The 12,500-nt window shown below is 37.2% G+C and overlaps 1 protein-coding gene across 1 annotated transcript; it reads right to left on the reverse strand.

Annotated features, from left to right (window-relative positions):
• Positions 1-7,035: 7,035 nt before the first annotated feature.
• LOC135087104 (U-scoloptoxin(19)-Sm1a) lies at positions 7,036-12,108 on the reverse strand. The gene is made up of 3 exons (XM_063981947.1): positions 11,987-12,108; positions 8,205-8,351; positions 7,036-7,680 (listed from the first exon to the last, which is right to left on the reverse strand). The coding sequence occupies exons 1-3, from the start codon at positions 12,048-12,050 to the stop codon at positions 7,553-7,555; spliced, it is 339 nt and encodes a 112-aa protein (XP_063838017.1). The 5' UTR covers positions 12,051-12,108; the 3' UTR covers positions 7,036-7,552.
• Positions 12,109-12,500: the final 392 nt, after the last annotated feature.

A 12,500-nucleotide genomic window follows, 5' to 3' on the forward strand; every position in this document is an offset into this window, starting at 1 on the left:
AGAGCGAAACGGATATGAAAGATATATTAAACAATTACGTTCTAAAAGATGATAAGCTGTATAGAAAAGTGGGAGATTCATTAAAATGGGTAGTCCCCGACGCCGCCAGATGGCGGATTTGCCAATTATGCCATGACGAATCTGGACACTTTGCTTTAGAGAAAACCCTAAACAAAATAAAGGAGGACTACTGGTTCCCTAAAATGAATAGATTTGTAAAAAAATACGTATCAGCTTGTCTTAACTGCGCTTTTAGCAAGGGCACTAATTCTAAGAAAAGTGGACAGTTACATCCCATCCCAAAGGGGAACTCACCATTTCATACTTTACATATGGATCACTTGGGTCCATTTGTGCGAAGCAAGGCGGGTAATACTTATATTTTCGCGATCATAGATGGATTCAGCAAGTTCATATTTATAAGAGCAGTAAAGAATTTAAAAAGCAATACCACAATCAAAATACTTCAGGATATATTTGACACTATCGGTTGTCCTAAGGTTATTGTGTCGGACAGAGGAACGAGTTTTACTTCTAGAACTTTCGAAGAATACGTGAAATCCATTGGCGTAAAACATGTCTTGAATGCCGTGGCGACACCGCGTGCCAATGGACAGATCGAAAGATATAATAGAACGATTTTAGACTCTTTGGCAGCATCAAATCACGGCCTAGATGAACGCGACTGGGATTCGCATGTTGGAAAAGTGCAATGGGGTCTTAACAATACGACAAATAAAAGCACCGGAACTTCTCCATCTGAAATAGTGTTTGGTCACAGGACAACTAGCACTAGTGAAGGAATGATTCGTAATGCCCTATACGAGAAAGCAGATTTTAATGAAGTAGACTTTGAGGAAATTCGTAGAAAAGCAAAAGAACAAATAGAGAAATCGCAAGTATCCATGAAAAAGAATTACGATAAAAACCGGGCACCTACTAAATTCTTTAATAAAGGCGACCTTGTTATGATCCCTAATCATTGTCTACCGGCAGATGGAAAAAGCAAGAAGCTCGTACAAAAATATCGGGGGCCTTACAAGATCACATCAGTATTAGCGAATGACAGATACGAAATTACAAGCATACCAGGTTTTACAAAACGACAATACAAGAGCATTTATCCCGCAGATCAACTTAAGAAATGGATTACGTTTAATACTAATGATACTACAGCCAGTGATGTCGACGAAACCAATGACAGCAGTAACAGTACTGACGAGTGTAATAACTGAAATGACAAGACTCATCCATAGATAAACATGCCCTTTACTTACTTGAGACTTTTCCCCTCCGATCCATCCTTGTTCTTGTTACAGGACCAAATTACCGAACCAATAATGACGTAACAATAAAGCTTATAAAATACTGTGGGCCCAATCAATGGACTGACACATCAAGGAAGTGTTCAACGTAGGTATCTCAATGAACGTATAAATTAAAATGTAATTATTGAATAGCCTAAGTCTTAATGAGTGAAAGGGATGCCGAAGCGCGAGCGGTGTTTAATTAATTATAAGGGATACCGAAGCGTAAGCGGTGCTCACTGAGTTCTCCAAGTATCATGAATAAGTGAAAGGGAGACCGAAGCGCGAGCGATGCTCACTCGAAGCACAAGCGGTACTCACTTAGTCACTATATTATTATAAAATATTATTATTATTGGGAGTGAAAGGCATGCAAGGGGTGCCTACTCATTTTAAAAGCAAGGCTGATGCACAATCTAAGTGGTTGATTAGAATTACATGGAGCTCACATGTAATAGAGATTTTGATTTCTGGATTTCACATTTATTAAAATAATAATAATAATTTAATAAAGGAATAATATTTTTTTCACATAATTCTATAATAATTTTTAACATTATTTTACATAATTGACAATTGGGTTATATCATATCACGTCATGATATTCTTATTTTGTAGATCTTCGAGTAGAACATGGGGAACAAAACATTATGACTACGGACGCAATCAATAGTCCTCGAGATCGGCTGTATCAACCATGAAGCTATAAATATCAACTACCATACCGCCACATACCGCCTACAATGGATACGTATTTGTTGATTATTTGATTTAACTAGAATTAGGGTTGTTATTTTGTTGATTTAAGTGTTAAAATTGTTGTTATTAAACATCATGTTTATCTTCAAAAAAAAATATTATTTTACTATTAAGAGAAGATCTTGTTGAGTGATTTTTTTTTTAAATTATCTAGGTATCATGTTTGAAAAAAAAAAAAATTTTTTTTCTTTTCTTTTGTAACTTTGACTAATTGTTTTTGTTGCATTGTGTCTTATTAGTGTATCATTCTGTTGGAACGATGGTTAAAGAAAGTTGATTTTATTATGTAGTTTTATTCTACCTAGTATGAGGACATACTCATGACGTTCGAATGGCCGGAACGGAATAGGGACATTCCGATATCAGGACGGCCGTCTGTTAGCGATACCTCTTGGGAGGCGTCCGACAGGACGCGGGGGGTGCTTTTGGGAGGCGCCCGAAGGGCGCGGGGGGCTGGTATAGGATATAATCCCGTGGACGGGCATTCGAACGTCAACTGTGATATAGAGAGTCGAAGTGTCTAAGTGTTTTAAGAGAGTGGTGTCACCTGTGTTTTAAATAGTTCTAACACGTTAAATAAAGTTTCAGTTCTACGCCTCCGTGATTTTATTTTGGTTTTCCTTGATTCTGTATCCACAATCCACATGGGTCACAGATACGTATTTATGTAAATCTATAAAAGCAAAAGGTCATTGACTCACTCACTCACTCATCACAAAATCTCAGAAACTACAAGTGCTAGGAGTCTCAAATTTTGCATGGGGTTCCTTTTAGAACGTAGGTGCTAACTAAGACGAGATTTTGCAAAATTCAACCCCTAAGGCGGCCGATAGGCACTTATGTGACCAAAACGCTAGCTAGCGTCCTAGGTAAGTTTAAAACACAAAGCGAATAGGTCGCTAAATGTTTGTTTTCCCCAAAAACACGTTAAACAAATAACTATTTCTCCCCAAAACCCTAATTTGCGAAGGGAAAACCGCAGTATCTAAGGCGGAAATTGGCAGATAAACAACCGAGTTTTTTTATTGTTAACTAAACCGTCCACGTTCCGGTCGCGAATCACACAAAAAACATTTTTATTCGTTCCCTTATCAGGCTTTGTTGTCTGTTGTGGCGTAAGCCATACGCTTCTAGCGGGAAAGTTTGTATTTTTTTCATTACAACTAGCAACGTGCCGTGGTTTCGTATTGGTGCATTATAATCATCATAATTTCAGCCATAGGACGTCCACTGCTGAACATAGACCTTCCCCAATGATTTCCATAATGACCAGACTAGAGATGCAGGCAAAAAGCTTCTTTGTTGTGAATAAAATCAAAATCAAAATCGCTATATCCTACACTTATAAATCTCTCTTTATGTGATAGTGTAACAAGTCTTCTTGCATTGCATTACACTACCGGTAAATGAAGCGAAAATAACCCATAATAGGCAGGGCCGTCTTTAACCTACTAGGGGCCCTGGGCACTTAAGGATCAAGGGGGGCCTATATCATCTGGAGAAAGGACGTTTGAGTAGACAGGGGCCCCTTCGGGCGCGGGGCCCTGGGCACGTGCCCAAAGTGCCCAGTGGGAAAGAGGGGCCTGATAATAGGGTCGGGTCAGATCCGAGAAGCGCGGGTTCGAACCTCGCCGCGCCGCTGGACTATTGTGGTGAACTGATTCGTAACACAAGCATTAAGCTTACCGCTTTAAAAAATACAAAATAAATTTTATTAAACCCAGTTTGGTTTCAGGAAGCAAAAGTTGTACCGACAAAATAATTATTAATGTTCGTTCGTTCGTTCGTTTTTTAGCCGAAAGACGTCCACTGCTGGACAATGTTAATGTTATTCTAACAAAAATACCGAAATCGCTAAATCTTAGACCTTGTACTGACAAGTAAATCGTGATCAAGAGAGTGCGATAAATCCCTCCTTATGTGATAGTGTAACGGGCCTTCTTGCATTACATTCCCGCTAAAACTCTTATTTATGTCCCCGAGAAGGGCAACAATGGCTATTTTTGAGTTATTTCGCTGTGCATGGAATGGCAAAGGAATGTTTTGGGGTTTATAGAGGTATAAAAAGACTGAGCCACACAAGGCTTGAATTGTAATTAGGTGAAGATTTTTATTTGTTTATTATTTATTAACTTCAACCTAAAATGTCACAAATGGTTCGAAATGGGCAAAATTAGTTGATTCAACTATTTTACTTTCATCTGATAATGTAGCCTAAAAATAGATTACCGACTTTATCCGGCGATAATAGTCGGCTTCTAAATAGTATATGGAATCAGCCGATACCAAACGAGTGTAATATGCTTACTTTCATACATTATAGCAAACAAAACCGAACCAAAATATCGACTGACAAAAGTCTGTAATCTATTAGGACTAACTTGTAGTAAAAACTACAGTTGTTTTTGTTATTTTACACAAATTACTAAAAGCAGTGGGCGGGGCACATATCTCGCAGAGACGATAGCCGTTGGGGCAGAAAAGTTCTCGAGTAGCGACCACGGGCTGGAAGACGTAGCGTGGGCAGGCCTCCTACTAGGCGGACCGAGGGTCTGGTAAAGTTCGCGGGAAGAACCTGGATGCGGGCAGCACAGGACCATTCATTGTGGAAAACCTTAGGGGAGGCCTTTGTCCAGCAGTGGATGTCATTTGGCTGAAACGACGAACGACACAAATGGATGTACGTGCTTTTGCTAATAATAAGTAATCTATACTTTCCACATCGGTATGTAATTGCATAATATCAAGATACAGTATGCTCTTTCACTTCACCCTTACGTAAAGTACACGACCTTCAAATTAAAATACAAGGCAGGCTGGGATTTATGTTGCCTATAGGTTAAAACAACAGTTAGTCTTCATTTACTTGAAAGGAACCGACGGCTATTCAATAATTCTTTGATCTAGAACTTATTCAGTTTGTTGTTAGTTTGCTTTAGATATTATTAGAGCTGGATCAATGTTGGTCTAAATTATTCTGGTTCAGGTTGTGTAAGAAGGGCTTGCTAAATATTTAGAGGCGAACCAAGATTAATGAATCTTAGCCTGGGTTGTACCAACTTACTTTAACCGTCACTATAATGTTCATTACGATTAGAGTCCGTCTATCATTGAGCATCCATTGTCCGGCACAACAATTTAAACTGGTGTTTTTGTATGGAGTTTGATATACTTTTGACGTTTGTTAAAGTTAAAGTAACATGGTGTGTGGGTAGTGTTAAACATAATATATTCGTGATTACATACGAATACAGTTTAGCTACCTACATGAAGGCATAATATATTTTAAAGTGTAGGTTAAATGATGTTATTGTATTTTAAAAGGCTACAATAAAATCTATAAAAGTTTATAAAATTATAGAGTCATTTCCATCACCATTGCCTGATGCAATGGTGATGGAAATGGTTGCATAAGGCTTACCACTAAAATCTCTTGTTCAGGAAGACAGCACATCAAGCTAAACATAGTCTTATCTCGTTATAATACAGGTTATTTTGTAACAAAAATGTATAGTCAGGTGTGCTGAGACTACTTCTACACTAAGCCTAGGCGCAGACCACCGATTTTTAGTTGGCCAATAATTGAGTCGGGCTGTTAATCAGTATGGAGATGTATGAAAGTGCGCACATTACACCGAATTGTTATCGGCCGATTCTTCATACAAATTAGAATTGGGCCCAACTATCGGCCAACTAAAAGTCGGTGGTCTGCGCCTAGGCTAATATTTTAAAGAGGAAAGTTTTGATTGTTTGTTTGTAGCTCCGAAGCTACGGGACTAACTTGAAAAGTCTTTCACCGTTAGAATTACACACTATTTCTGATGAACATAGGCTGTACAAAGTTTGCATGGAAACTAAGTATACACAAACATTTCGTAATCTATATCGGAGAAACGATTTCACGACTCGCTTCCCTGCGGCCGATTTAGCTTAGCAACCAATTATTTTATAAGAATAGGGACGTGCTTCTATAACCCAATATACCCGAAAAAGCACTGAACCGACACGAAAGATATTACCCCGTATTCGTAATCTTATCATGGTTTCATTAGGGAAGAGTGTGAATTGTGATCAAGTTAAAATATGTAACTCGTCATGATTGATTAAAAAAACCAACCGAATTGAGAACCTCATCCTTTTGTTGAAGTCAAACTTGACCTTCATTGGTTGGGTTATTGTGGCGGCCAAGCTGTAGATCCTGGCTACACAGGAGTTGCAGTGGTGGGAACGAGAAGTGGGATTTTTTTTTAATTTTTTGTTGAAGTCGGGTAAAAAAATATCGCTTAATATCTTCTGAAATAAACCGGGCAACATGGAAAGCATTGGAGGCCTTTGTTCAACAGTAAACGTCCTATGGCTGAAATGATGATGATGATCATCTGAAATAAGATTTTCTATCTTGAGATCTTTGTTACGATGTCAGAGTCCATGAACCGTACTAGACATCAGATCCTGACTCTATCAGGTCGAAGGCTTGACGTGCCCTCTGAAACAAAAAATACAAAGGTACCTACATTTTATCAAGAATACTCAGGAATGGTTCCGTTTGTAGTCTGATTAAAAATGAAATGCATGTGAAATAAACATTAATTACTTAACCGTAATTTATAAAACCACCTTCCATAACTTTACAAAGATGCCCCGCCCCTTGCAAAGGTTTTCAGCTTTATAATTTTGTTACGAATTTAATATAATTCAAGGCTGATCATTAATCCAGTAATTAAGAGTTAATTAAAATGTTGTTTTGATAAATATTATGGAGCTTTCAGGTTGGCGTTGAATGCTGAAACTTTTTGTGTGAATAGGTATTTATTCAACTTAATTTATTGATAATTCAACGTATGGAAACGCAAAACAAAAAATAAATAAATAATTTATTACTTTTACAAAAGTATATAAAGTAAACCAAAGAGATATACAATGACTAATGATCTCATAAAATAATTTGCAATAATGTGAAAATTATATCATTTTGAAGAAAATAGCAAACCATAAGTAGTTAAATTTGAAAAAAAGTTAAGAAATAAAAAATGATTTGGCTTCAAAAATAAAAAAAAGATAAATAATTGATCATCTTGTTTCGTAATAAAAAAAATGCTCTAACCTTATATGAAAAATTCTAACAAATTATAAATATTCACAACCTTATTCATAATAATACTATCCTAACAAGTACATTCGTCAGCACATCAATAAATTACAGATCATTATCGTTGCAAAATATCACTTATGGCAACTGCATAAGGTGCTACAACAGTGCTTACATCGTATTTCCCCATAATAGTACGGGAGCCCACAATGCTGGATGGAGATTTACTCGAGCGTCTCGTAGTTAGAGTACATAGTACGAGACATATTGGCTTGCGAACCTTAGAAGCGTCTATAGAATTTTAAAAATGTGTATCCTGAAATCCCCTCTTGGGCTCCCCTACTAAAGGTGAAACAGTGTTTATTCATGTGCTATCGTTTGTATAACTATAGTATTATTAAACATAAATACAACATTTTTCTCCACTTGCGCAATCCGTCGCATTTGCGTATGTTGGGCCACAGCGCACGTTTGATGGAGTGCAAGAACCTCCATGTTTCTGACACCTTGTATCTTTCACCGAAACTGAAATAAAGGAGACTCTTTAGAATTTTATTTCTTGAATGCATTATACCTGCAAACACTACTCTATTACTACTCGTATTAACTGATAAACACACAGTATAAGTAAGGCTAAAATATTCTTTGTCCATTTAAAATGAAACTTGGACAAAACAAAAAGCCTAAAATTGGACAAAATTAATGAAAAGAAATTCCAACACCTAGTTCTTTCAGCAAATCAATTTGTTTTTTTAACCCACCACGGAGAAGCTCTTGGCCTGCAGCTCATCTGATGGAAGGTGATCAGCCCAATCTTCATTTCATTATATTTGCTATTCGTTTTAGGCCCGGTTTCCATCAAGGCACAGCGGAGCGAAGAAGTGTCTTGAATAACCAATCGGATTTCATTATTTTCACTTCTCCTCTCCGGATCGAAGAGGAGCCTTGGCGGAAACCGGGCCTTGGCTTTTGTATCCCATAATATTGACATCTCTGTTTTAAGTCGGTAAACTACGAGTATATAATTTTCCATTCTACTCTAAACTTACCTCCATAACAACACTCCACGCCTTGGCTACGTTGCTTGGGACAGAGTCCTGACTCCTCAGTCAGCAGGGGACAGTCTTCCGCGAAGGTGCAAATGCCGCCTGCGCGAGAGCACGGCTCCTCAGGCGTGATGGCGTCGAGTTTGCGGACTGAATAGTGTCAAAATATCTTTAATAATAGTGGGTCAAGTAAGTACTTAAGGGGGTGGGTCAAGTAGTCGGCCGTTTGGTGTAGTGGTTCAGAACGGACTACTATGCCGAGAGGTCCCGGGTTCGATTCCCGGCCGGGCAGAAATTGAAATGATGAATTTTAATTTCTGTGACGGGTCTGGGTGTTACTATGTATAATATGTATGTATTTAAAAAAAAAGTATATAAGTAGTATATCCGTTAAGCTAGCACCCATAACACAAGCATATTAATTGCTTACTTTGGGGCTAGATGGCGCTGTGTGAGATTGTCTAAAGATATTTATTATTATTATTATTTATTATTATTACTTAAAGAAAAAAGGTCTATTAGAAAATTATGAAACTTAAACTGTTGCAGTTAAGGAGTTACATGAGTCCTTTGAATGACATTTGAACTTTATGATAATTTACCATAATGTCATTGATCAGTATCCACTGCTGGAGCACGACTCTCTATTTTAACCAAAAGTAGGTAACAATGGAGGATTTAGCCTTCACTCCCTATGCTGGCCAGATATTATAGGTTGGGCAGGTTTAATTTACTATAACGTAAACTCAAGCATAATAGTTATAACAATAATAATAAATACACTTTATTGCACACCAAAGAACAGAAAAGAAAGAAAAGGAACACATAAGGTACAACTAGGCGGTCTTATCGCTAAGTATGAAGCGATCCCTCCAGACAACTTCGTTCTTATAACGCTCTTAATTTAATGAATAAACTATTTATTTATTTATTTCATGTGTGCATAATCATATTGTCTTACTAAATGAGTGGGGGTGTCTCTATTCTTCTCTGATGGTTAAACAATTAAAATTTGACAAATTAAAAACCTTAATAACGACTTTATATATTTTTGTTTGCAATAACAAATGATCCAATTTATGAATTAAATATCGTTCGATACCAAAAATATCCACTCATTAAAATTACACAAATAACCAATAATTTGCTATTGTTATGTAATCAAAGATTACTTAATGAGCTATTAGCCCGCGTTAGTCATTAGTAAACAAGATGTGCTTCACACCCGTACAAATACATAACATTATGTTGTACTGACTGCAAAAAAATAAAATTAAAACACTAATAGTCATTGATGTAAATTCTTTTAAAAGGAGTCTTCCAGCGACTCTTTGTCCACGGGCAAGTCGCTTGATTGAATTTTTAGATAATTTTTCTTCCAGCAATTTGACCAACTAAGATTCAAAAGTAGATTTTCGTTGATGTGTGTTAAAATTTTTAATACAAATATTGAAGGTGGGGCCAGTTGCTGGAAGAAAATATATTTAAAAATACAATCCAGCGACTGGATCCGTGGATCAAGCTAAAAGTGGGATAAGTCAAGCCAAGCCAAGTTTATAGCCACGATAACCCAACGGTGAAGTGGTCGGACTGGCCGACTCGAGATCTGAGGAACGCGGGTTCGAATTCCACCGCCGCTCGACTATTTTGTGGTGAGCCCACTCGTAACACAAGCTTATTTAGCTTAACACGGAGGGCTAACGGGACTATTAGTAATTTGTGCAATACAAATTGCTAATAATCTTTAAAAAAAGTCGCTGGAAGACTCTCCCTGTAATATCAGTTCTATGTTTTTATATAATTCATGTTACACGCCAACATCTTTCCATTATTAAATTCCTTGTTCAAAAAGACTGTATTTATTTTTTTAACTAAATAAATTAATAAAGCTATCCATTTATCCTCTTCAAAGGATAATTAAAAAATATGGATTTCAAAGAAAGAACGAATAAAATAGGAACCAGGAAAACTCGGCACGATCTGAAAAAGTATGGATAATTAAACTTAAACAAAGGAAATCTAAAAGAGAATCGTATATGAGATGAACAGCAATATTGGAATGTTTGCAGTGTACTAATAACACTAAGTGTGAGTGTGTATGTTTGTTACTTCTTCACGTCTAAACGGCCGGAGCAATTTTAATAAAATTCGGTATGGACTTAGCTGACACCCTGGATTAACATAGACTACGATTTACCGCGGGTAACACCGCGGGGTACAGCTAGTAATATTATAAATGCGAAAGTTTGTGTAAATGTAATACACAATAAAGACTTTATTACACGTATGTTTGTAACTCTTTCACGCAAAAACTACTAAACGGATTTTAATGAAACTTTACAATGTTATTGTTTTCTCATTTTCGGCCGTTTGGTGTAGTGGTTCGGGAACGGACTACTATGCCGAGAGGTCCCGGGTTCGATTCCCGGCCGGGCAGAAATTGAAATGATGATTTTTTTTTCTGTGATGGGTCTGGGTGTTACTATGTATAATATGTAATTGTATTTACAAAAAAGTATTTAAGTATGTTTATAACCGTTGTCTAGTACCCATAGTACAAGCTTTGCTTAGTTTGGGGCTAGAAGCGTAGTGTAAAATGTTCAAGGCTATTTATTTATTTATTCGCATTATAATAACATAATAAAGGCTAACTTATAACGTTTTCACGCGGGCGAAGCAGTGTGCAAAAGCTAGTTTTGAATATTTTTGTATTTTTTTGCGCACCGTACACCGGTCTTGCGTAAATATGCATTGTTGCATCGTTAGTAGGTCAGTGTGTGATGATAAACTCAAAATAAAATAGCTATTGATTTGCTTGTTTATTTTTAAATACCTTGTGGTTACTAAGAACTGGTTGCAATGCTAGACATTGGTTGGTAAATTAAATTAAGTTAATGTAAAATTAATGACATTACGTAATTTCCACTTGCGGTTAATCTCACCATTTACCCAAAATAAAACAATCTATTCACATAGTTATTTAATTTTTAGCGTTAAGAGTCGCATCTCAAACTAATTTGAAAATTATAAATACCTAACTTGGAAAAATCGAACTGCCTAAAGCTTACTGCTTAAGGGTTCATCCAGTGTCTAAGTAGCTCAGTTGGAAGAGCAGTCGCCCGGAAAGCGGAAGGTCGTAGGTTCAATTCCCGCCTTAGGCAGTTCGATTTTTTCAAGTTATTTATAATTTTCAAATCTATTCACATTTAGTAACAGAAGCGCTTTTACTTCAGAACAACATCTACGCATGCAGCATTTGAAAATAGGGTTGAGACATTAGAGTGTTCCGACAGAGTACCAGTAGTATAGGAATACGACCACCCCCACTCGTCCCTTGTTGATAATTGTAAGAGGCGACTAAGGGACAAAAATACAATTATTTCCAACCCGTCTGGCCAGTATGGAAAGTGTAGTAAGTCAAAATTCTCTATTTGCCTTTTAAATTAGAGATACTTTGAGCCGTCAAAACGCGACTCTCCCATAAATTTTGTTTGGCTAAGGATAATAACAATTAATATTATGACGTTATGATCCCAAACTCAATTACCTTACTCTAAGGCTGGGTTGCACTATCTTACTTTAACTTTGACAAACTCAAAAATCTGTTAAACTCCATACAAGAAACACCGATTATCGTTATAGTTACGGTCAAAGTTAGGTGGTGCAACTCAGCCTAAGCCTATTAAAATCGAATTATACAGCAAAATGAAAACCCACTCAATTTTCAGGGCTTTTCTTAAAAAAGAGTGTCTTAAAACTAATGAAATTAATTAACAGTAACTCACAGTAATCCTCATCGTATCCATACACGATGGCAGACAGGAAAACCATAACAATAAAACACTTCATTGTTCACAGCTGCTCGGGCGAGGTTACACCGACGAGTGACGTGCGCGCGCGCTTCAATTATATTTATTGCACGCCGTATTTGTACTGTGACAAATAGAGATGGCGAAAATGTTGTGCTCGTTACGGTTCATCGTGGTGTGGCGAAATAAATTAATGATAAGGGGACATTTTTTTGCCTGCAACGGAGAAACTCGTAGAGCTGATGACCGCTGAAAGTTCTCGAGTGGTAACCGCGAGTTGGAATACGTTGTGTGGTCAGGCCTACCACTAGGTGATGCGGACAGTCATGGCTCATTGTTGTAAAAATCCTTGGGGGAGGCATTTGTCCAGCAGTGAACGTCATTTGGCTCGGAGAAGTTCTTGTCCTGCGTTTCACGGCACCTGATGGAAAGTAATGGTCAGGCCGAAGGATGATGCCAGCTTCACCGGGAACTGCCCACCTAACTTAAA

This window comes from Ostrinia nubilalis, chromosome 2 (assembly GCF_963855985.1).
Source record: "Ostrinia nubilalis chromosome 2, ilOstNubi1.1, whole genome shotgun sequence".
NCBI lineage: Eukaryota > Metazoa > Arthropoda > Insecta > Lepidoptera > Crambidae > Ostrinia > Ostrinia nubilalis.